The sequence below is a fragment of the Rhizophagus irregularis genome, chromosome 17, assembly GCF_026210795.1.
Source record: "Rhizophagus irregularis chromosome 17, complete sequence".
NCBI lineage: Eukaryota > Fungi > Glomeromycota > Glomeromycetes > Glomerales > Glomeraceae > Rhizophagus > Rhizophagus irregularis.
The window spans coordinates 1830431-1856997 of NC_089445.1; the positions used below are offsets into that span (position 1 = coordinate 1830431).

At 27.5% G+C, this 26567-nt stretch overlaps 7 protein-coding genes across 8 annotated transcripts; all 7 read right to left on the minus strand.

Annotated features, from left to right (window-relative positions):
- Window positions 1–6: 6 nt before the first annotated feature.
- OCT59_009127 (uncharacterized protein) lies at window positions 7–1642 on the minus strand (the record flags this gene model as incomplete). The annotated part of the gene is made up of 1 exon (XM_025315259.2): window positions 7–1642. The coding sequence occupies one exon, from the start codon at window positions 1640–1642 to the stop codon at window positions 194–196; it is 1449 nt and encodes a 482-aa protein (XP_025183336.2). The 3' UTR covers window positions 7–193.
- Window positions 1643–6662: 5020 nt separating this feature from the next.
- Window positions 6663–7506, minus strand: OCT59_009128 (uncharacterized protein). Its single transcript, XM_025331740.2, has 2 exons — window positions 6964–7506; window positions 6663–6871 (listed from the first exon to the last, which is right to left on the minus strand). Exons 1-2 carry the CDS (start codon window positions 7360–7362, stop codon window positions 6821–6823), a joined length of 450 nt encoding a protein of 149 aa, XP_025183335.1. The 5' UTR covers window positions 7363–7506; the 3' UTR covers window positions 6663–6820.
- A 2960-nt stretch (window positions 7507–10466) lies between these two features.
- Window positions 10467–11162, minus strand: OCT59_009129 (uncharacterized protein). Its single transcript, XM_025315258.2, has one exon. The coding sequence runs from the start codon at window positions 11032–11034 to the stop codon at window positions 10654–10656; it is 381 nt and encodes a 126-aa protein (XP_025183334.1). The 5' UTR covers window positions 11035–11162; the 3' UTR covers window positions 10467–10653.
- Window positions 11163–12742: 1580 nt separating this feature from the next.
- OCT59_009130 (uncharacterized protein) lies at window positions 12743–14407 on the minus strand. The gene is made up of 5 exons (XM_066133332.1): window positions 14112–14407; window positions 13867–14025; window positions 13707–13786; window positions 13530–13614; window positions 12743–13450 (listed from the first exon to the last, which is right to left on the minus strand). The coding sequence occupies exons 1-5, from the start codon at window positions 14253–14255 to the stop codon at window positions 13277–13279; spliced, it is 642 nt and encodes a 213-aa protein (XP_065999782.1). The 5' UTR covers window positions 14256–14407; the 3' UTR covers window positions 12743–13276.
- Window positions 14408–15302: 895 nt separating this feature from the next.
- Window positions 15303–15935, minus strand: OCT59_009131 (uncharacterized protein; the record flags this gene model as incomplete). Its single annotated transcript, XM_066133333.1, has 5 exons — window positions 15303–15352; window positions 15433–15468; window positions 15552–15581; window positions 15655–15698; window positions 15886–15935. The coding sequence occupies 5 exons, from the start codon at window positions 15933–15935 to the stop codon at window positions 15303–15305; spliced, it is 210 nt and encodes a 69-aa protein (XP_065999783.1).
- A 1417-nt stretch (window positions 15936–17352) lies between these two features.
- OCT59_009132 (uncharacterized protein) lies at window positions 17353–18009 on the minus strand (the record flags this gene model as incomplete). 2 transcript variants are annotated; one of them, XM_066133335.1, is made up of 5 exons in its annotated part: window positions 17353–17400; window positions 17490–17631; window positions 17792–17809; window positions 17870–17889; window positions 17974–18009. In XM_066133335.1, 5 exons carry the CDS (start codon window positions 18007–18009, stop codon window positions 17353–17355), a joined length of 264 nt encoding a protein of 87 aa, XP_065999785.1. The 2 variants fall into 2 exon arrangements, with proteins under 2 accessions (XP_065999785.1, XP_065999784.1); XM_066133334.1 differs by lacking the exons at window positions 17870–17889; window positions 17974–18009 and having other exon boundaries at window positions 17788–17807.
- Window positions 18010–21839: 3830 nt separating this feature from the next.
- Window positions 21840–22357, minus strand: OCT59_009133 (uncharacterized protein; the record flags this gene model as incomplete). The annotated part of the gene is made up of 3 exons (XM_066133336.1): window positions 21840–21938; window positions 22007–22093; window positions 22175–22357. The coding sequence occupies 3 exons, from the start codon at window positions 22355–22357 to the stop codon at window positions 21840–21842; spliced, it is 369 nt and encodes a 122-aa protein (XP_065999786.1).
- Window positions 22358–26567: the final 4210 nt, after the last annotated feature.

Consider the following 26567-nt stretch of genomic DNA (forward strand, 5'->3'; position numbering starts at 1 on the left):
AAATAAAAATAGAAAATAATTTTTTATTTTAAAAACAAAATTTCTAGCCTGCCATACTAGCATACTAGAGATACAAAAAAATGTTATCGATAAAGTATATACACATATTTTTTTAAAAAAATTTTTTTTTTATATTACAGTAATAAAAAATATATATTATATATATATATATAAAAACACGTTGACCATTATTTTAAATTCGTTCAACTTCAAATACTTCATAATCTTCAACATTAAAAGTTCTAGGCGTAATTATTTTCCTTTCATAATTTGTGAAAACACATGTTCTATTAAATATTCGAAGGTCACGACCAAAACCAAGTTTATCATCTTTTGAATCATATATTGCACTCCTTTCATTTCTGATTCTACTTAATATGGTTGTTGATGAATCTATAATTGACTGAAATGAAAAAATAAAACTTCCATATGTTGAAAGATAATCATCAGATCCACTCCAATTTAACGGATTATAACCTCCAATAATTCTTCCATCTTTGTCTTTCAATTTAATTATTACAATTGTAGCTCCTTTATTATAACACTTTTCTTTAAAAGGTTCCAAACCAAAACCATCTCTACTTCCACGTAAAAGCAAGTTGAAATCATATTGAAGATTTTTTAATGAATGAGATTTCTTGCCTAACTTATCATCAATCCAATGAGCAATTTGATAAATATGATCCATCTTAATAATTAATGAATCTATGAGAATTCTTGGTTGTGATATTTTTGAACTTATTGGTATTTCTGGATCTATAAAATATAAATTAATATCTTTTTCAAGTTTTTCTGGTAAAAGTGCAGACAAAGGATGCACATTATCATAATAATCATCTGGTGGAATTTGAAAAAATCTAATATGTGGAATAAATTGTTGAATTGTTTTCTTAAAAATCTCAATTTCCTTTGAATTCCAAATAGATATATAAGAACTTACAGTTGGATTTTTTGCAATGGCCCATTTTATTAAATTATTCCAAATCTCAATTTCATCCATCCTAAAATCATCATTTTGAATGAGTGAAAGTAAACAATCATTTTCTAATTCTAAAAATAAACTATAATTTGAATGTAAAGAATCAAAATTATTAAAAATTCTGAAAGCATTTTTAATAATATATTTTTTGACATATTCTTTAATATTTTCAATTTCTTGATGATACATAGTAAAATTATTAAGAGCATTAAAAAATGAGATCATATTTTTGTAAGATAAATCTGTGATATTTTCATGAATATATTCAATTAATTCATTAAGGTTAATTTCATCTGCTGCAATAAGTAATTCACAAATATCTTTTGCATTTTCATCTAAATCTATGATAGTATTATAAATAAATAACAAAATAATTCTAAAGACATCAGGCCTAATATTCGGTTTTTTAAATATAAAAACATTTCCTTCTTTCTTCGCCCAATTAGGTGATAAAGCAGTATCAAAATATGCTGATCTTCCTCTTAATACATCGGAATGTGCTTTGAAAATTTCCAAATCGTTACCTTCCCCAATTTGAATATATACATCATAATCATCATAATCATCATATAAAGGTCTTTTTGACGTTCTCAATTTTCTTCTTCCAACAATTTTAGTAGGAACATTTTCATCAAAATTATTTAATAATTTGTATAATAACATAATTTTTTTAGTTTTTTTTTCTTTAAAAAAAATTGGTTTTATGAAAAGAACAAAGGAAGAATATATTGTTAACGCTGTACCATTATTTATATATTTGACCATCAGTTGTGTTACAATAAGGATACTTGTTTGGTTTCGTGCTTGCCAATTTTTGCCAATTATATTATTGTGATTTTTCTTTAATGATATATTAACGATTACGTTTTAGTAAGTTTTTAACCAAACAAAACCGATAATTATAAATATGAAAGATCTTTAAATATTAAAAAATGATTATTAGAAATTCTAATGGAAGAAAGTTTGTGAATTTATTAATAATTGATAATATCATTGTCGGAATCCTTAAATCACAAATGTCCGTTCAAAATATTCTATAAAAGGTTAATTATATTTATTTAGAGGTCATCATTTACACATTAAAAGTTGTTATTGTTAAGAAATAAGACGTAAATTCTGGTGAAACAACTATTTACCATTTAGGCATTTTTGATTGTCTTATATAAAAGAGGTGGACTATTTGTTGTACGGTATTAGGAAAATTGCTTTTTCGAACTTGGATGTTATATTGAGATTCTTTGGCCTTTAAAAAAAAATTTTATTATGAAAAGATGTCAAATTGTTGGTTGATTGTACATTTGTACATCAAAACGTAACAATAACGTTGCACGAATCTGTAAATATAGTTGCCTGAACTATGAAATTATAATCTATGATGGACTTTAATAACGGTAATAAAAATTTTACTTTTGCAAATATGACTAATATTACCTATCTAATATACAAAATACTTCCCTCATGTAACACAACAACATTAGTACTCGAGACCAATACAAATATTTATTTATTTCGCGGATTTGAAATAAAGATTTGGAAAAGTTATTTAAAATAATTTTTAAACTTAGATGTTAGATTTCAATGGAACGACGATGTTTCTACATTGTAGATTCCACATTTGGAAGACTGATTATTTTTGATTATCATAATCATCAAAAATCATTGTTCAAGACAAAATGGTTATTAGCATATAGTCCGCTTGGTACTTGAAACATAAAGAAAAAAAGATTATATAATCCGTTATACTGTTCAATTATTTGATACCTTATACTGCATGAAAATTTAAAGAAAAAATCGGTTGTTAAAAATCTGTTTCATTCTTTTCACATACAATACAGTAATATCAAAAACAGAAAAGGAAATAAAACTATAAAATTATACACGTTAATTATTATATCTTTATATCAGAATAATACTCTATCTAACACATGCAATAACGCTATCAAAGTATGTAATTAATCAACTACAATATTTATAAATTATTTTAATTTAAAATATTTCGTAATTTTTCAAATTGTAATAATTAATCTGGAATAGTACAAACATTGTTAAATTTTGTAGGTCATAACCAAAACTATGTTCACCGTAAATAGAGTCAATTATTGCATTTGTTTCGTTCTTGACTCTAAGTTGGTTGTTTTTCTTTATTATTATTAAATAAGACTTTCTCTTCCAAGACCATCGTCACTACACTTATGAGAAAATGAATGCCAATTCCCGAACTCTGGACATTTTCATGAAAATACAATTTTCCGAATCCCTATACCAGTCAGAATTTGATTAATTTGCTAAATAATATAATTTTTTTATTCATTATCAAGGGAAAAAAGATCAAAATTTTTGGTGAAAATTTTTCGGCATTAATTTCTCAGTTGCACGGCATACTGGAGTGTTTTTTTTAAAAAATATTAACTTTTTGAGATATTCAAATTGAATTGAATGATAAATTTGTTCATTTTCGCGTTTCTTTTGTGAATGCTATTATAGTTATTACATATTATTATACAAGTACTATTCAAAAAACAAATTATATCAACATATCAATGTTTATTATCAAAGTTTCTAAATTTAATTATCATCATTATGCACAAAATTTATTCTATAAAATTATTTATCCTAAAGTTTAAACAGCAGTTTACAGTATACAGGATATTGAAATTCAAAAATATTAGGATTCGAGAAATAGGGATTCGGGAAATTGTATTTGTTTCAGAAAAGGATCCAGTTTGAGAAATTGGCATTCAGGTAATTGACTTCAGGAAAGTATATTCAGGGAGGGCATTCAGAAATGGTACGACAAGGGAGAAAACGATAACATTAAAAGAGCATTGACTTATTATCATTTGTTGAGTATTTGCACCCCAACTTAAAGGATTATACCCTCCAATAATTTTACTACGAAAGTAGCTCCTTCATTATAACACTTTTTTGTGAGCTCATATCGAAGACATCTTAGAACAAGAAAACTTTTCTTGATTTCTATAAATCCAATTTAAACATGATTTATCTTGAATTTATGATAATTAGTGGGGGCAATCACAAGTAATTTAATTTTGTATGAAAATATTTTTAGGGAAATTTCTTGATTTTTATCAATCCATGGTAATACTTCTGTATTTAGTGAGCTTCCTGGTACAAAATAATGTAAGATAGAAATTTCTTCATTAAATACTTTTGATAAAGTGCAATAGGTGTATTATATAGTAAAAATCTTTTTGAAGAAATTTGAAATATCAATTTCCAAAGTGGATGTATCATTACTAATAGTTGGATTTTTTGTGATAGCTCATCTTAGTAAATTATCTTAAATCTTAATTTCTTTCATCATAAAATTATCACTTTGAATAAGTAAAAGCAAAATAACCCTGAAAATGAACAAATAATATCCTTGAAATATTTATAAAGAATCTTAAAAACCTTGAAAGAATTTTAAACAAATTAATTGTATTATTCTTAAGTAATTCTTGACTTAATGCAATACCATTTTTTTGAATTAGATCCTTTACCAAATTGAATATTTACATCATAATAAATCTGCACAACTATAAAATTTAAGACTTTAAAATCTTAATAAAGCAACAAAAAGTTATTGCACCATATTGCAAAAAGTTTCGCTTTCGCTAGTTTTTTATTTTTAAAAAATAAAATTGAATATTTTACAATAATTCTTTTATGATCATATGAATGGCTTTCATATAATTTATCGATGAACGATCGGCTTCATATTTAAGGAAAGACCCTTGTCGATAGTATTTAGTCAAATTTTATTGGGTAATTTACAAAAAAGATGATCATGTGATTTTTATTCAATTTTACTAAAATGGTTTAATAAATTACAATTGATGCTGTTTAGTGTTGTACAAACCTAGCTAAACATGCTAAATTAAATTATTTGTTAATTTTGAGATGAATTAAAATTTGAAATAAAATTGAATAATTGAAAAAAAATGAAAAAGAACGAAACAATGTTTTCTTTATAGAAAAGTATAATCTAGGGGTTAGATAAATATACGGGGGGGACAACTCATAGGTTACACAGGCTGATCAATAAAAACCCGAACTGTCGCCACTATAAATTGGTTACACAAACGAATTTTCATATTAAATCGCGCAAAAATTTTACTTTTTTTTGATTTTTTCGACGCGTATAGATAGAGAAGCAGCCGATCTTAAAAGTTAAGGTTGTATATGTTAGCTCTATGTAAGTGTAGTTTTTTTATCAAAATTGAACCACTGGTTGCTTCGTTCTTAATTTTATATGTATTTGTTCCTTTTATATTAGAAAGCTAGAATTATACTTTTTTTTTTTTAGAGATTCCAATAAAAAGTTATAAAATATTTTTGCTTAAAACATTTAAAAATAGTGCTTTCTTCTTTTATTATGTATTATTTTCAAGTGTGTAATAATTTTTCATATAGTTTTGAGGTATTTCAAATAGCCGATCCTATTTTTTGAAAAATACAGAAAATAAACTAACGAAAAAAAATACGTAACGATAAACTTGAGCATTTCGTCATTTCCGAAAAATAGTTTTTATTTTGTGATGGGTTGATTATCGGCAGATCTTTCACTTTAAACATGGGGTATCGTTACATTTTACTAGTAACACATAGTAATTTACATATGGTGACAGTTCTAGCGATCACTAATCAGCCTGTGTAACCTATGAGTTGTCCCCCCCGTATATTTATCTAACCCCTAGGTATAATATGATCGAGCCAATGTCAATACGTATGGTATGGTTTTTCGCAGTGTGGTTTGATCATCAAATGTTGACTAGCCACAAAACATCTCTTTTAAAGAATTTAATATAAATATTAATATTGACTTTATTTATTTTTAAACTTTCTTCCAGATTCTTTACGTTAAAAATTATAAAAACTTGAATATGTCAAAGTTTAACAATTTGTTTATCAGTCTGAATGTACCGTTATATTAATTTTATATGTTGATTTTATAATAAAAGTTTATTCGGAAATCTTGATTTACAAGATATTTATATTAATGATGCACAAGTTGACAAACGTGTAAACACGTATTATTTGCTTGTTTCTTTTGTTCTGATAAATTGTGGTTTAAATACTATTAGACTTATCTTTGTCATGTGTTTATATGCTGAAAATCCATACACGTATGGTTTTTTGTATGGATTTGCATACTACGGATTAAAAACCATACGGGTTTAAGTAATACGATACGCCGGAATGCCAAAAATATTTTCAGCATAAATTATAAGACCGCATGAATTGCAGTTTGATAAGTTAGATTGTCATTTGAGTTTAAATTTAAGTTACATAAGACTTATGAACAAATGAATCAAAAATAACTTATAGAAATAATATACTATGCTATCAGCGACAATTTCATTGGATATCTTAAAAAAATTATCTGGTATAAGCCAAAGAAACATCATACTTCTTTTCTTAATTTCTCGTTAATATTGATCATTTGCTTTAAATTAAATCGGTGTTGAGATTCTTTTACTAACATATCGATAATAGATCTCAAATAATAAATATCTATCTAACCGATTAAATTATTTACCGTTAATTTTGTAAAACCTACTTTACCCATAAATACGTCTTACTCGTAATACCCATAATAGTGATAATTTTTGATATTAAATATAATTTACGTTTATTCTTCTTAAATCTTTAAATTTTACGGTTTGTGAAATTCTTTTTTAGTTTATACGAGAATATATATAAATTTTTATTTATTTACTATATAAAAAATACATATAGCTGATAATAAAATAAAAAAAAGTATTATACAAAACGAATTGTAAACTACATACAGCACATTGAATTTTCAAAATGATATTTCTCTTGCGTGGACGTGGTTTAATATTCAGCTAATGGAGCGTCTCTCTTAGCCTTTTGCTTGTTACATTGCTATTGAATAAATATCGAAAAAAGATGAAGAAAATTTTAATAAAAGCAAATTAACAAACATGTCTGTGCAGTATATTATAAAAATAACTTACTCCATGAGATTTAGTATGAGATTTGATCATATACTTCATTTCTCGTTCAGAGGTTTTTCTTTCTTTTCTTTCTATTTCAATTTCTTTTGATTGTTTATGTTTATAATAATTATTACTAACTTTTTTCTTTTTTTTCTCTGGAAGACTTTGCATCTCATTGCCTTTTATTTTTAATAACGCTTCCAATTTATCAATTGCTTCTTTAATTCTTTCTTTAGATGGCGGAAGAGTACTTTTGTTATCAAGTTTAATTTCAAATTTTGCTGGTATCGCAATGGTGTTTACACTAATGTATGTGCCAGTTTTCTTAGCAATGGGTTTTAGATTACGTCCGTCACGACCAATTAGTCTTCCAATATCAATATGTTTAGGAATATTAATTTTAGTTGGCGTTTGCATTTTGTAAAGTTACTGGATAAACGTTGTCTGTCGGGGTGAAGGAACGTTTATCAATGAATAACTAAGGATTTATATATATGTGTATATAATAAAATTTGTATATTTTATATATTTTTATAATTATCTACAAAGTTTACAAAAATACATTTTTTAACAGAACTTTAGACGAGAAAACTTTAATAAGGTTATGGAGGTTATCATCTGATGTGGGTTCTGCGGCACAATAATTTCCTTATTGGAATAACAAAAACACAATTAATCATTTTTTTGGGGGAGTATCGGGTATCATGCATGTGTGCATGTGACAATTTTATAATCTTATTGCCTATTACCGTTTAGCACTGACCTTTTTCGAATTTTGAGTTTGTAATCAAAAGTTTCTGACGCGAGTGTGAGCGTGATAAATATACTTAAGTACAACTTTTTGCGATCTACAACAATCAAAAATTGAATATTTGAAATGTTACAAAGTTTCTATGTTTAGCTTTATTACTTTTTTTTAAGAGTAAATTTATCTTAAAAAAGTTAATTGTGACACATAAATAACGAATTAAACATGCAGAGAATTGTTGAATAGTTCTTAAATTATGATTTCTTCTATCCATCAGTAATATATTATTTTTAAAAAGTAAAATATTCTAGAATTTCTCAAGAACGTAATAATTATCCTAATTGATACTTTATAAACATTTCCATTTGAGAATAGTCTTCTAGAGTTTAGACTTTAGACATCTTATTATCTTTTTTTTTTCATTTACGAAAAGTATCCTAATAATAAATCTGACACAAAAAAAGGATTAGATTATTAAATATAGCGAGTAGTCGTGGTTTATTATGGCCAGTATTACACTTTCTATTAATTGAAACTAAATAAATAATTTATTAGGCTTATTTTGTAATAATATTTATATAATTATTGTTTGAAAGCGTTAAACGTATTGTGGACAAAAATTTCAGTAAGTTGATGATCATATCTTAGTAATATTACGTTTGAAAATTATTAGGATTATTGAAATATAGTGAATTGGAACGTGTAAATCAGTTCAATTATCAAAAGTCACGAGAATATAATGTATCTTTCTATTCGGTATTACGTTATAATATATTTATCATAACTTTACTAATTAAAGTTGAGTTCATTGCTATTATTCAATAATTTGTGAGGCGTGAAATTATTCCGTGTTTGATCCGTTGTGTAAATCGGAGTAAAATTTGTTAATATGGTTGGAAAGATATCTACTAAATAAGTTCAGATGTCTTTTTATTGACGATTACGCAATAAATTATATTTATTTAATATTACCAAATATAAAAATAATTTTAAGTGGTTGGAGAATATGTAATCATTTACTTGTGTAATAAAAAATCATGACATTGTTTTTAATAGGATGTACATACTGATTACATTAAGAATTAATCATACATACTTTATATCCTCTCTGTAGCAATAGAACATACGTTGAAATACGCGTTTAATTAACTAATTAAAATTGTGATATAATACAATATCTGCTTGTAAGTATTGTGATCAAAGACGGGGCAAATTAATTATATGATTTACATGTACTATATATCTGAGCTTCTGAGCTTATATTGATTTATTTAATCGGATTGTAAGTACATGAGTCATTCCAAATAAGTCATGAGTCATTCCGATTTGATTTGAATTTTTTGGTATTTAGATAACAAAAAACATATAAAAGACCCTACTTTCTTTTTATATTATTCTCTTTTTTTTAGTCTTTTTTTTATTTTAGGACTTCTCTTTTTTTTCGGTCTTTCTTTTTAGGACTTCTCTTTTTTTTGTCTTTCTTTTTAGGTTTTTTTCTTTTTTCGGTCTTTCCTCTTTTTTTTTGGTCTTTCTTTTTAAGACTTCTCTCTCTTTTTTTCGGTCATGCTTTTTAGGTCTTCTCTCTCTTTTTTTTCGGTCACACTTTTTTTCGGTCTTTCTTTTTAGGATTCTCTTTTTTTTATCTTTCTTTTTTTAGGTCTTCTCTTCCTTTCGGTCTTTCTTTTTAGGACTTCTTTTGTTTTTCGGTCTTTCTTTTAAGACTGTTTTTACCTTTTTTTTATACTGTAGGTTTTCTCCTTTTTTCGGTCTTTCCTCTTTTTTTTTTGATCTTCTTTTCAAGATTTTTCAGTCTTTATTTTAGGTTTTCTCCTTTTCTTTGGTCTTTCTTCAAGGATTCTCTTTTTTTTTCAATCTTTCTTTTTTTAGATCATCTCTTCCTTTCGGTCTTCTCATACCATCTGCTTTTTTTTTGGATCTTCTTTTTTTTAGTGGAGATTAAGGGCTTGAAATGCATTTGTAAGATCACTAAGCATCATATTTCATGTTGATGAATATCCTTTGAAATATTTCAGTTATATCGGGAAAAATTTTTGCGTGAAATCTCATCCAGGCTTGAATAACAAAATGAATTGTTTGCAACTTTCTTTTTTTCAAGATTTTTCAGAACTAATATTTTTTTTAATTAGGAGCGGTATAGTTCTATGCGTGAATGAATAAGGCCAAAGGTAAGTTTATTGGGTACTTTAAGTTGGAGCAGCATGATGCTATGCATGGGCGGGAGCATAGCGTGCTTACTTTTGTAAGCCTGTGAGTACCAGCTTTGCTGCAGTCTCACAGTAGGGCTGGTTGGGAATATTTTTGGAGCGGTATAGTACTATGCGAGGGTTGGAGCATAGACGCTTACCTTTAGTAAGCTCGTAGGTACCAGTTTCTGCTGCAGTCCTACGATAGGACCGGTTGGTTGTGGTACGGCATGGTGCTATGCGTAATTTTAATTGGGAGGAGCATAGTGCGCTTCTTCGGAAGTCCCTTGTGGCAGGGCCGTAAGTAATTAAGATTTCAAAATATGGTAAATCAAAAAATTTGCAAAATTAATTATTTTTGATATAATGTGACTATTACTATTATTTCTATCAAGGAACAATATTTTTTATTTTACTTTATTAATTTGGATAAAATGAAATGTTAAATGAAACGTATATTATATTTTTCTTGTCCAGTTTATTTATTGTGCGCGTTAGTAAGAAACACCAATAATCTTTTCTTAGAATATATTGTTAATTTATATATTTTACTGAAAATACTTTTTATTGTAATAATAAGTAATTTTATTTACGTAAAAAAAACAATACATATATAAAAAAAGAAAGTGATATACAAAACTAATTACAGACTACATAGGTATTTTTTCTAAGTACATAACTAAATATTTACTTAAACTCGTAATTTTTTTTATATTTTACTTTGTCGTAGTCTATATGAGAGTTGATTTATTTGTGTTATTTCCGTTCAGAGGCTATTCTTTCTCTTTTCAAATTATTTTCTTTCCAACGTTTTGATTTTTCGTAATGATTTTCTTTATGATTGTTATTGTTAACTTTCTTTTTTACAGTATTTTTTTGACGATTTTTCATCTCAAGATCGATTGTTTTCATTAACTTTTTTAATTTATCACTTGCTTCTTTAATTCTATCTTTACATGATAGAAGAGTAATTTTTTCATTAATTTTAATTTCAATATGTGGTGGTTTTGCTTCGGTGATTACATGAATATGTGTACCAGTTTCCTCTTCAATGGGTTTTAGGTTACATCCTCCAGGACCAATCAATCTTCCAAAGGAAATAATTTTAGGGATTTTAATTTTGGTTGGTGATTGCATTTTGTAAAGTTATTGGTTAAACGTTATCGGTAGAAAAGAAATTGAGCTAAAGAGGGCAAGGCACAAATGAAGAGCGTAATGAAGGAATTTTGTTTTTTTTTAAAAAAAAAATAATAATACAAATTTTACAAGAAAAAAAATTTAATTGTTTTTTTCTAAAAAAAAAGGTAGGGCTTTGATGGGACCCACTTTTAAATAAGTTTATGAACGTACTTAATGATCATCTGGAGTGACATGAAAAGCATTTTTTGTTATTGTTAACAGAAAAGATGTCGGGTATTTACGGCAATAATGATTTCCTTATTGAAACAACAAAAGCAACATTGAAAACAAGATCTTTTTTTTGAGAATATCTTACATATCTTACATGTGATAATCTTGTAATTTATGCAAGCCATGACTATTATCGACCCATTTTTTAGAGTTTACATCCAAAATTGCTGACGCAAATGACGCAAAGGATTAAGAGGGTGATAAACGCATTTGAGTACCACCTTGTGACGATAAACCGCAGATCTTCAACAAAAGAAATTTTTTAGGTTTCGAGCCTTACTACTCGATTTATAACATAATAAACTTTTATCTGTGACTCTAAAACAGATCATTAATTTGCACTTCTAATAATTGCAATAAAACTACAAAAGATCTTTTGATTATTTTAACTTTGAACAACGAGTATCTATTAATAATTCAATTATATAAAAGACTTTGTCGTATCTTAATATATTTGAATGCACAAAAAGTTGATATGATAACTATTATATTATATATAAGATTTGAAACGAAGTTTATGTCACTAAAATATGAAGTGGAATATCCTATAAAAAAAGTCGATCCGTGTTTTATATTCCATCTTTTTCCGTAAAAGGCTTATATTTGCGGAATTAATAACCTTATATCACAGAATTTATCGAATTATTGAATGGATCCGTGAAAGGCTCATTTTTACGGAGTTTTTACAGCAAATTTTTTATAGGGACGTTTCGAAAACAGCATAAAATAATAAAAAAGCAAATCGTAATATATACAGTATGTACATGTATATATTGAATTTCGCAATAGAAAATTCATATCATCATTTGAGTCATAATAAAATATATTACGTTGACGCGTAAATAATTTTTATAATATTATATAATTTGTTAAGTATAATTTTCTTACAGTTTTTAAATAAAGCTACTAATCGATGTTTATCTAATCATCATATTTAGTTATAGGTTTCTTTATAAAAATAGTTTTTGTTTCATGAATATTCATCCTGTGGTATCAATCCATCACCTGATTAATTGATTATAGTTTTTTGTATGAGTTTAATCCTTTAATACAACTTAGCGTTTTTGTTAAGCTGAAATTTTTTTTATTTGAGATTTGTGATAAAAGACTAATCGAGTATATTATTTTTCAAGTTAGTTTGTCTTTATTCGCGTTAAACTTTTTTTTTTATTTGGAAAAAATATTTTTTCAAAAAATTATATTAAATTTTCTTGTTTATACATATAATTTTTGCCCAAGAATACAGACTATGCTAAATGACATATTACTGGGTAAATTATTGAAACCGATCGTCTCTAGCTAAACTCCATCATATCCTATTTCTTGCATATTATCAATAATAATTCCGTTATTATTGATCATATTATCGAAAGATCATTGTTAAATCGATTCTATTATTATTATTCATGATTTAACTCGTAACATATAGATTGATAAGGGCATATCTTAATTGTGAAATAACAAATTTTTATTACAATTATTACAATTCTTAAAATACATTGATTTATAAACGTGTTTATATAGTAATCTTATGATCCAGTTAATAATTAAACAATTATAAAAAAAAGTTATGAATATTAACTTAAACCATTAAATATTCTACCATCAGTCCATGTTTCAGAATACACTTTGGAAATTCATTATCAATTCTTTAAATCTATCAAATGTTACCCATTCAAGAATCAACAATCAAACTTTTTCTTATTATTATTATTCTATGATGTAATATAAATATCATAATAGGGTATAACAATATTTAATAAATAGACGCTAATTATCAAATGAAACGTATTAAGGCGACAGCACTTTATTTCCTAAAAAAAATACAACTAATCGACAATTAACAATTTGATCCGTTCGTATAAAGAATCGAAAAGCTTTAAATGTAGCAAGACACACTGTTTTATCAGCGTTATTGGTGACAAATAATGTGATAGACTGGTCTAATCCGGTTAGGTTGTATATTTTTTCACATGATATGAAACGAGACACCATTGTTCTGAACCATATTAGCTTTAACGACATGTGGTGGTGAAGGACCCTTTGTTCTTGGTGGCTTAGGTTTCGTTATGGCCGGTGAATATGGTTCAGTCGGCTTTGGCTTTTGTACTTTTGATATTCCGCAATTCCTATTTTCAAAGATCTTTAAAAGAGAATTTAAAATTTTAAGCAAGAGACGATGTAACGATGTTTTATGCGTAAAATCTCAGACGAACAATTACCTTTCGATCTAATTGATCTAATTGATTAGCCTTGAATCTATAACCTCTCATTTCACTTATTTCGCGTTCTTCTGTAGGCAATATACTGAACAATAATCAAATACATTAATAATTAATTACCCGGCTTATGAATGATTTTCGTATTGAACTTCAATTAATTAATGATGTATAACTTACGTAGTGGATTTAGACCTATATTTAGTACGCAAGAACGGAGATTTCGGTACAGTTAAGGTATTTGAACGTACTTTACTAGACTTTTTTTAAAAGGAAAAAATTGCGATTGTTAGCTTCAAAATCACGATGTTGATTTTTGAAACGTATTATCATCTGATACCTTAGTATCGAATCTGGTCGGATTTTCTAAAAATTGTTTCACACTGAGAGCTAAAGGAATAAATGGTGATTTGGGGGAATTTTCTTTATTACGAGAGTTGGCCCGCGATTCAGTATGAAATTTGAAAGGCTTTGGCACTGTTGGTACGAACGCACGTTTCTAATAGACGAGATATATTATTATATAAACGCGTTAAAATGATAATATATAAATATGATAAGCCACTTCAAATTTATAATAATTACCTGTGTTCCACCACTCTTAGCTAAATAATGTTTAGTTTGTTGCGATTGAATACTTGACGCTACCGTGACCTGACTAATATCTTCCATATATTCAAACTTTTCGGCAACTTCAGGTTTGTCGTTATAAAAATTAGTTGCGTCCATAGTTTTGTTTTCAATTTTTTGTTACCAAAAATCAGTTAAGAGCAAAGTCAACAAAGTTTTGTTTTCAGTTTTTATTACCAAAAAGTAGCAAAGTCAACAAAGATTATAAAAAGATTATTTCTGTACTTAAAAAGGCGCGTATCAGCGTATCATGACGTAAGATTTTTATTCTAATAAACAAGTTTTTAATTGGTCCGTTAAATATGACATGTAATTTTATAATAAGCTGTGTAACAACACTCTTTTGCCAAATGGGGATAATTAATTTTGGCCGGAATTAAATTTCGCCCTAATTTATATTATATATACCTTATTAATAAACTCTATCTATAATTTTAAAATTTTATTGGGCTTTCTAATCAGGCTTTTCTATAATTTTAATGATATTCGGAATTTTTTTCGGTCACAATTGCATGAAGATATTACATATAGTGAAAAGTACTTTAGATCTATTCTGACGGAATATCGTTAATTACCACCCCCTTATTCTTTTAACTATAATAAAAGAAATCCGTACTAATCTCCCGTTTGGAAAAGTGAAATCTTTAATATTATGGTGAATTGAATTGAATTGAATAAGCTAAAGGTATATGATGATTGTTCTTTGTTCTATAATTAAAGTATTTATAATATTAGAAATATTTAAGTGAAGATGCTACTGTATTATACCTATGTAACTGAATTTAATATAAAGAACGGTTATAATTCCAATTTCATTTCGGATTCTTTAAAAAGTACGTTATCGTTAACATTAACTGTTAAGTATATTCATATGATAGAATGTTGCTTTAATTAACAAATAATATTATGGAAATAGTATTTATTGTTGTCTTGCCACGTTTCCCTAAATTGAAATATTACTTGTTCAACAGATGGAATGTTTCTAGAAAAAAATTCTTTAAATGTCTCGAATCTCGAGAACCTGCCATAAAAATTTCCGCTAAGATATAATACTAAAATAAACAAAAGTATAAACTAAGTTAATAAAAATTTTTTAAATACTAACTTAAATTTATCTGACTATTCCCGAAAAAAACTACCAATAATTTAAGACTCATTATTCAAATTATCTTCTTCTTGATTAATTTCATTGAGATCTATTATTAAAATAACTAAATAAAATTGGACGAAAAAACCATTAATAAATAAATAAATTACTTCAAATAAATTATTTTACCTGATTCATAAAATTGAACATCAAAGCATTCTGAAACTATAGATTAAGCAATAACGTAATGTTAAATAAAATATACAGTAAATTTATAATTACAAAAATTATTAATTGATTATACTTACTTAGATTTTCTGATACTGATGGACTATCATCTATTATTAAAAAAAAATTGGATATTGATAATACTGAATAAGATTTTTTTTATAATCAAAATTGAAGATTTACCTGAATTAATTGAAATGATGATAAATCTGAAGAATTTATTGGTTCTGGAAAGTTTTAAAATTTTAAAAATATACTTGTATAGATTGCTTGAGAATGAGTTTTAATATTTTCGGACTTATTTTCATTCGATCTGTTTCTCAATTTTTTTTTCTATAACATTCCCTCATTTGGCAACGAATTTCATTATTGAATTTCTTATCTTCTTCATGCAATTCTTTTAATATTTTATACAATTCTTCAGCAGTTGGTCTATGTTCCGCATTAGCATCCCAACGTTTCATAATAAATCAGAAATCTTTGGTCTAAATCCTTTACATATTTTAATAGCTAAAATATAATCATAAGGAATATCTTTAACTGAAATTTCTTCAGAAAGGTACTCATTCATAATTATTCCGAATGAATAAATATTGCTACTTTTGTATATTGATATTCTCACGAATCTTCTGGTGCCTATAAGTTATTACTCCATAAACTCCTTCTTTTTATCTGATTTTCTTTATTATTTGCTGATTGTCACGTTCCTAAATCACTTATATACATATGAAAATCTTTATGGACTTTTTCAGCAATATGAATCCCTAAAAGTCCATTTGCAATCCTTGATAATTTAAAAAGCTTCATATTATCATTAGAATTATTTAAATAATAATTTCTTATTTTCACAATAATCTAAAACCATCATATAATCTTAATGTTTGGATCTTGAGTTATTCCAAAGCAGTTAACAATATCCAGAATATAAATCTGAAGATAAGATTTAATCTAATATTTTAAAAAAAAATTTAATAAAAATTACAATGACAATTTAAACATAATAAACAATAAATTAGTTACCTCATTTAAAAATCTGTACTAATTTCAGAATAATTATCCAAACTTTTTAGTAAAACTTTACGATTTATACTTCTTTGTCATTTTTTGATTTTCAATATCCCAATACCAAATATTTCCTTCGCGCCATTCAGCTGAATAAATTTTACCAAAGCCTCCTCTGGTAATTTAAGTGACATTTTTGAAATTTCTCAAAAGGTATCCATTCAAGGCATTTAAGACAATATACAGCATTAAATTGTGAATGTTGTATTAATTCATCAATATCTTTATTTCCACTTAAAATTTTCCTTAAATCTTTTAGAAATGCAAGGTTGACTCAACCAAGTTTCTACTGTACCAGGTTCATTACATTCTTCACATATACCATATACTTCTTTCTTTTTTCTATTTCATCCATCTAGATTACTCTATCATCAGTCTCTTCTGATTTGGTAGTTGAATCAATAGTAGAAATTGTAACATAACCCTAAATAAGTAATTAAGTTATTTAAATCATATGATTTATAATTAATTATAAATTGAAATTGCATCTACCTGATATTTATTCCAATCAACAAATTTCCATAAATTTTTTAGATGTTTTATTCAAATCTCCATACTAGTATTTCTTGGCTTTTTTTGTTAACAATTTCAATTAATAATAATTTCACATGTGCATATTACTGTTATTTACTTTATAATAAATGAAAATTATTGCCTTTACTTTTCTTTACTTTTTTTACTTCAGAAAAATGAAAATTATTACAACAAATTTAATGAACGTAAATAAAAATTATTTTGAGAGCTAAAAATATGTACATGTACAGTATCATTGCACATCTGAAGCTTACCAATCAGAATCAACAATTTTGTCAGCCGCAGTCAACCGCACATTTTATTGCTATTACCCAATCGAATCATTGAAACCATCTAGATAAATAAGGGATCGTCAGATTTTTATTGATCAACTGGAAAAAAAAATAAGATAATTCCATATTAAAAGTTCGATGTGTACTAACCAATATTAATATTATAATTATAATTATAAAGTAACTTTTGTGCTGCCGATACACTTTTAGTTGTAAATTTGTAATGGCAAAACCAAAAGCCGGGCAAAAGATTAAAAAATGTTCGCAAAAGTGAATATTGTCATATATGGAACTATAATAAAAACATGGCAAGATTTAATAATAATAAAATGTTATTGGAAATGATAATTAAACTTTATAATTGAAATAAAATCTTTTGAATAAATTCTATTGTCTTTTTTTTTATTTATGATTTTCATCGAAATACTTTAAAAAAAATCGATTTTACCAACCCGTGTCCGAAGTCATAACTTGCAAATCAATCCGTCTACCATTTTTTACCGGGTGACGCTAGGATGGTTGCTAATTACGTATCACGTATTTTCGTAATCTTCAATTTCGAAACTATCATTTTTAATAATTCTATTTTCGTATCAAATATTCGAAAGCCTATACTTAGCTCTAGAGTACATACAAAATCGAATTGGCCAATTTTTTGGGAATGGGTCATCGAAATATTTCAAGTATATATGTAACACAAAAATACAAGTCCCTACATCCTATATAAGAGAATATCTCTCATCTAAGTAAGGTGGAAGTGTTAAGGACTCCAAGATAGCTGGTCGATACACTGTATGATGTAAAAAATGCATCGATGGTAATTGATATCTACTTTCATAAAGGTGAATTCATTGTGTTTGATATAGATAAGTCAGAGGAATATCCTCTTGCAATTCGGCTAAGGGTTGACACTCCGTTGAACCCGTAGGAGACAGAAGCGCAAAGGAAAAAAGTGCCCCCTGACAATTCACTTCATTCATAATCAGTGACAGTAAACATTTCATAATGCACTTATTTGTCTTGCGTTCTGTTCGGAACGCCGATCACTTTTTGCAAGAAAAAAATCGAGGTATACACTGCAAAAAGATAGAAAAATTGTTCAGGTCGAATTTTTTTTTCCGATATACAGCTACACAACATCTATGCACACACCCCATCTATGCACACACGTGTTTAATATAAAAATACAAGCCAGATATTTTAGACAACACAGATTTCTAAGCATGGAAAAAACGGTACCGATATCTGTGCAATATGATTCATTGCGTTTATTCATTCTATCCCCTAATAGATCAAGCACATAGAAATCTATTTTATAACCAACACATTGAAAACCTAATATCTTGATCTCTGTTACTGAATCAACACAGTCCTTCATTAAAATTCCAATTCTGATTAGGCAAAGACAATTTTTGAAACGTTTTTTTTCTCAGCTGGTCCAGTCACTCCACCCACATAAGGGATAACTCATCACTAAATGAATGATCTCATTTACAAAAACAGATGATACTTTAAATTTTTCTTGATTTATTAATCCTTCATTAGTACTCCCACGGCTACCAAGAATTTTGCTAGATTTCTTTCTTCACCATCATAGATTGCCATAAAATCAAAATATCATGGCATAATTAAATTCTTTCGCCGTTAAGTAACGTTCACCCTAGGCAATATGTAAAGATTCACGATTATCACGCTAATCGCGGATATCATTATGGTTCTAGAAATATAGATCAAAGAAAATCCATGACAGGCTTAGCTAGATTACACTTGCTGATTGAGATTGATAGTTAACTGAAATAACAAAGTCTGGCTGTTTCGCCCTTGAACCATCAAATTTCCTTACTTTACTTTCCGATAAGGCTGTGTTTGGCCATTGTACTATATGATTGTCAGGAACATGGAAAGCATTTTTCATGATGCTGTCTAAATAATTATTATTAGGGTTAATTCTCTCGGATCATTTCTTATCTCTTCATATGGCAGAGTTCTTATCAAATCTTAGATCAAAAATACGAAATTATCCATCAATTCACTTTTTTCTACAAGCTTAGTACAAAGTAATTTGATACTATTGATGCGCGATCCGTCCAGACATGTTTTGATAACACTTCTATATATGTTCTCAATCTCTATATCTAATCGTAGAGATAATCGTGTATATTTCAACCATTTTAGTAGATAAGAGTTCGGTATGAGAACGAGTATATGACTTCCGTTTTTCTGCTGACAAAACGCTCCAAAATTCCTTGATTACCCGCGATTACTTTTCATTCTATATAATAGGATATTATATTCAGTAACAGCCAAAAAGAAACAAAATTAAATCATGCATCTCCGGTCGCGGTATAAAAGACTGCAGGCAGAACAGAACCACCATGAGCCGCTGATCATCACTTCCGATCGTAGTCAGGAAGTGTGGGTGATTTCCTGCCAGCCAAGAAAAGAAAAAGTACTTAACTTGAAAAGAAACAAACGCCCTTCCAGCCCGTTTCACTTCTTCCGTGCCTTGTTTATAGTTCAACAAGCTTGAGAGATTGCATACATATCGAACGTGTTCTTTTCTTTTGGCATACATTTTTTTACGGTGTTACAAAAAGTTTAGCAAAGACCAACTATGATCTAAACTAACTGAGATCGTTCATAAAGAAAAACTTTATTAATTATCAAGAGGGCGCCGAGAAAAGAATATAAACTTACTTTTTTCTTCTTTCATTACTGAAATCGAAGGTGTAGGCGTTGTGGGTGTTGCTGACATGAAATTTGAGGATTCCCATATAAAGGAGAGTTTATATTACAATTAAACAAAATAAAAATCATGTGCGCGTGACAAAATTGTTACGCTGATCATTTTTGCGATAATCTCGTATATTTGCTTTATGAAATAATTGCTTCTCATCCAAAAATAATGTGATACCTATATATTAAATATATTAGACGAACAATTACTTGCTTGAATATGCAGACGGTGGAACATTAGAAAAATATTTAAGAGACAATGGGCATGGTTATATCATAATAAGATTATACATGGATATCTTGTAAGTATAATTATATTATTTTTTTACGTATTATTTTTATTTACAATTAACAAATTCTTATTTTTTGGAATTCTTAATGGTATTCCCAACACAAATGGTAAATTCGTTGCACTTTATAAAAGTAAGTTAAAAAAATTATATAAAACTTTCATAATTTAGATTTACAATCTAAACATTCAACAAGTAATTTCAGAACTTAATGGCATTGATCTTATTAATCCTACTGATCCTGAAAGCAATAATGAACAGAAGTGAAGTTTTTGACGCGAAGATTATGAGATAAATATCAATTATAAATAATTAAAATCTTGGATTATTTTATTTATAATTTGTTCCGTTTTATTAAAAAAACACAATTGAGTTTATGTATTTGTCTTTTTTCTTTTTTTTTTAGGATTTTTTTCTTCATTTTTATTTCCGTTAACTTTATTTGAAGAAAAGCTTGGGAAAAAGTATTATTACATGAAAGTCTATTTAGTCTATTTTATATAGAATAAAGATCTTTCCTTTATAACTTGACAAGTGCGATGAATTATAATTTAAGTATTTCATAATGCCACAAAAGAAATTTTACGATAAATATTTCATAAAAATGTTATAAATTTTTTAAACAGAAATCATTATTCTATTACTAAATTATAAATAAATTTTTGCGATTTTTTTTTTTAAATAAAGACGGGATAGTAAAAACTTTTAATCGAAATAAAAAAATTTTTTTTTTGTTTAGCTAAAGCTCAGGTAGATTGTTAAAATTTAATACTGCAAAGAAAGATAAAAATATAAACTCACAAATTTTATTACCGTAAAAAAGTCAGAAAATAAATTTACAGTATTATTATTAGGCAAGATAAAACAAAGCATTACACAAAACAAAAGAAATTTCTCCAAGATTTCAAAGGGCCTTTAAGTTAATTCTCTTGTTACTACTTGTTTCAAAGGAACGTTTTGTTTTACAATTTACAGTACAAAAAAAGTAACATTGCGTATAAACAAAAAACTGTCGTTACAAGACTTTAACAAAATTTAATAACATAAGTACATTAAGAAATTCGTGAATTAGGTGGAAATATTAAGAAGGTTATGGTTTAAGAGAAATATCAAGAAGAAGCATGGGTACATTAGTACTTTAGATGATATTGGTTTATGAATAGATAGCAAAAAACAACGAAAACAACGAAAACTTAGATAGTAATGTGAAGTAGCAGGAAGGAACTCTCATCTTATGAGTTAGGGCTCGAGATGCTTCCTCCCATTAGACCTACTACTTCAATTCTTTTATTACATTTATTTTTATTTGCTTATCTGACTTCAGATATTTAAATTAAGCAAAGCAAAGAAGCAAATATAAATTTATTTCAAATTATTGCATTACATAGATTACATAATAAAAATAAAAGCGTTTAAATATTATAATGGGTAATCAGTTTTTTTTTTCAACTGTGCTGATTACTCCGATTGATCCTTAGCAAATGTAGTAACTTCCGTACATCCAGTATAGAATCGTGGTTAAAGAATTATTCAAGAAGTTTATCCATAAAAGTTCAGCGATACCTGTAAAAGGCTTAATTAGCAAAGATTAGTATATTTTTTACATTATTTTATCAGACGAAATCCTTTTATTTAATTTACATTAATTTTCTGATTTAGCGAATTGACAAGAGCACGGCTTGTTATGATTGTTATGATTGTTATTAAAATATAATGACATAACCATTTCTGCCATCTGTAAAAAGACATTTCAGTTTTTCACTTGCTTTTTGACTTTCGATTAAAAACTATTATTTTTCTTATAATTACCTTATTTTGGGCACCTAATCGAGCAATTTCTTTTTGTAAATCATTATTCTTCAAGTCTAATGTTCCCATATTCATGTCTAGTTGCATGGAATAGTGAATGTAACAGATGACTTCAATTATATTTGCTATAGCAAGGAATAGGGCTACGTGACAACAATTAATGTCCTTTAACCATGCAAGCATTTTACGATAATATTTCTTTAAGAAAAATTTTACTTTAAGAAAATTTTACTTTAGGTTTATTTTGAAAAGATGAAAGGGAAATGAACAACAAGAAAATTTTACGAGAGAGTAAAAAAATAATATTTCAATAAATACGCTATACTTTTTGCATATGTCATTAGATTTATAGAATCAAGTTACATCATTATTATTTTTTTTTTTGCAAAGAGTCACTAGATTCAGTAGTAGTCGATCGGCATTTTTGATCGCGTTACACTAAAATCAGAACCAAACTGTAGAACGATCAACAAACTAGTGCCTCGACCCGTATCCGGATCAATCCGGATTGATCCGGATTTTTTTTTTTTCGGATATCCGGATTTTCAGGATTATAAACCGGATGAAAAATATCCGGTTTGACCCGGGTCGAAGCACTACAACAAACCAGCAGTAATTTGGCGCAATATATCAAATGTGATATTTTGCGCAGAATCGTACTTGCGATCAGTAAAAAAATCGAAATATCTTAACACATTAACATGAATATAAGGCGGATCAGAATGTTGTGAAAATGAATAGCGAAAATATTGCATTTATTATTTTTTTTTAAACCCAATCGTTAATTTCCTTGAATTCATACTGTAGTCTCGAAATTACTTGATCTCAGAGAAGTTCCCTTTAGGGGGATATTATTTTACATAGTCTGTGTGGGTGGTAGTGTATGAGTGGGATAATTTATTTCGGAAATCTAATATAGTGAAAGCTCTTTGATAGCATCATTTATTTCAATCATTACATTCCTCCGGTCTTTCGATCTATCATTTTTTACTTAGTTAACCGACCTTTCTCACGTATTACTTTACAAAAATATGATAAAGAATTCATTTGATTTTTAAAATATACGTGTGTTTATTTAATGAATAATAAAATTAATACTCAAACATTGGACTTTATCTTTTTAATTACATATAATGCGTACAGGTGATAGTTTAGAGTAATTAAGAACTTATAAAATTTAAATGAACATTTCGAAACTAATGAGTAATAACCAATGGCGCCGGTAATTTCTAAGAATGAGGACTATAAAATTATTAATAATATGATGATTAATATGATAGAAAATCATAAAAAAAATGAAATGTACCTGGTAAGAGTGCCATCATGAACAAAATTATCTATTGATTCGGTCGAACTGCCAGGAAATGCTTGTTGCGAGTTATTCTCTTTGTCGACTGTTACAGAGGTAACAACTTTTTCATTTATATATAAATTACCATCCTCATTTGTCATTTCTTTGTATAAATTGAGTGGTAGTTCCGGTTACTGTTCCAAAGTAGACACTTTGGTTAGGATCTGGGGCACCTTGCCCGATCACCAGTTTCAAAGGTTGGGGCTTTAAATTTAGTAGTGAAGGTAGCTCCTTCCTCGGTTACTGTTACATCAGTACTGGTTTTCTCGATAGGAAGTTTCGGATCGTAAGCCATGGCTATACTAACTATAATGATTTTTAGTGGAAATTCCGTTATATAATAAAGAATTTTGTTGAGAATAGTTATTTGCTTGTTATTTTATATTGAATTTAAATGAAATGATTAAAAAGGAATATCTTTCATCTAGCCATCACATCAAATTTATGAAGATCGTGTGTACTTAGGCTTTTAGGTAGTACATTGTTTTGTGAGATAGTCTAGGTAATATGTGAACCAAATGTTGATAAGATTATTTTTTCCTATAATGCACGAAGAGTGCACAAACTAGGACTCTCATTTCAAAATTGGGCATTTTTTTCGTGATAAGAGAATGGGAAATGACATCCTGCGTTAGGATTTTCATTTAAAATTTTAGGATATTATAATCCAATTAAGACTTCCATTCAACTTTGGGCTATCTATTACTCAGATCTTCAAAAAAATTTGTGCCGAAATGGTTATCGTTCAAAGGGGCTGTACGTCGTTTACTGACATTGAAGGAAAAATATCGGAATGAATGTTCCGTACGAGACAATTACGTAGGCGAAAAAAAAATAAAGCATGTGCAAAAATCGCACATATGCAACGATCATATACAGTCTGACCTCGATATAACGAACCCACGATATAACGAACTCTTGACTTACCGAACTTTTTTTTAAAAACCGGGTTCATATTATTTAAAAAAATCTCGATATACCGAATTTCATATAAACTCGATATAACGTATACCGAACTTTTATGATTTACCGTTTATAATTTATTTCATTTTATTACTAAAAGAGTGTTAGAACCTAGACTATTACAAATAAAAGAGGAAAGAGTTCGGAAAGACTTAAGACTAATATATGTGTATAGATCTTTGTTCTTCATCCCCTACGGGACCCCACTCTTCGATCTGTACTATTTGATAAAGTAGGACTACGCTAATAAATCAAATGGATTTACCGTTTATAATAAAGCATATAAAAAAAATTCTTTATATACCGAACTTGATCACGTGGTTGAAATTTCACATAATTTATACTGTTAAATCTTAATTTCTGGCCAAAATTAATATTCTTTAATCACGTGATAACTTTATATACCGAACTGCTACTGTAAAACTTATGGAGTTCGGTACAAAAAAAATTTACATACCGAACTTCTACTATATAACGAACTTTTGCCCTTGAACCGCGAGTTCGTTATATCGAGGTTTGACTGTAGTAGACATTTAAAGTTTTGAGTTTATTCAATGAGACCCAATTCTCGAAGATGTCCGCGTTTATAAATATATGGACAAATTTATCCTGAACCGGGGTCCAGGTTCTTTATCCTAAACCCCCTATATAAATAAGTTTTTTCAGAGTAATCGTCACGTGATTAATACAGTTGCGGTCTAGGATAAGAAGGTGAACCCCGGTCTATTTTAAGGACACTCATAAATATATATCTTTTATTTACACACAAACCATTTTTTTATTTCGCTTTTTTTTCGAGTTTATTTTTTCCATTTTTATCACAAACGCAACCGTTTCGATATATATATTTTTTTGGGGGTTTTTTCGAGTTTTCACAACCGCTTCGAATTTTATTGTTGTCTTTTTTTTTGGATTTTTTTCTTCGAGTTTACTTTCGCTTAGTTTTTTCTCTTTCAAATGGAATATTATCTTGTTCATGAACATTCAATTTATATAGAATATAAATAAAGATTTTTTTTCTAGACTTCTACAACTTATTGATAATATACAATAGAAGTAATATAAATTCATTAGCCACTTCGAAATAAAATTTTGCAATGTCGAAAAATTTAAAATACTTTAAAATGTTACTTAAATGGAAAACATTATTATGATAAAATCGATTTCAAAAATATTTTGATTTAAATCTTTTTTTTAAATAAACTATAAAACCTTTATACCTTAATCTCTAAGAAAATCTCGAAATTTTGTTAATTTGACGTTTATGTAGATATAAAAAAATTGATTTTTTCATTTTTTTTTTAAAAAAAAATAGAGAAAAAAAAGTGCGAATAAGTACATGGACGTCATAATTCATAACCGATCTATCCACGCTCTGATCTAATCCAATGCTTTCTTCTCTACGCTTCTGAAATTAAGAGTCAATAAAATTTGACATATTCAATCGCGGCTTCCAATAAGAAAAACAATGCAATTTCCAATTCAAAAAGTAAATCACTAAAATTTACATTATAGGAAAAAATTTAATCTCCGTGATCATTGGAGTGCGAGAATACTTTCAACAATAATCAATGAAAGTAGTACTGTTTGAAACTTCACTTATAAGAAGAAAGTGAGAAAATAAAGGATCGCGATAAAAAAAAAGTATGCATATTTATGTCTAAAATCAATCAATGCGGCATATCAAAAATACGCACTTATTAAGAAGTTATTGTGTCATTTTTAGCAGTGTAAAAGGTCTCAATTGGTGCGTGTTAATCGTGTTATGCCATTTGCCTAAGATTAAACGCTTAATTTTTTTCTAAAAATTCGATTCAATTAAAAGTTAAAGATAAATGGCTAAATAAATAAAAGTTCATATAATTTTATTAATTTTCCGTTACTTTGCTGTAAAAAATACAATACGATATGTAAAAATATCGAGATATAATGCGCGGAGAATAGTAATTCATTCTGATAATACATCAAATACGCAGAATTTTTCATCGAATATAAATTTATTTGTATAAATAAGTTACATTAACAACAACAACATTAGACTGATATTGCCAACGTGATCTCGTGATCTCGTGATCTCAA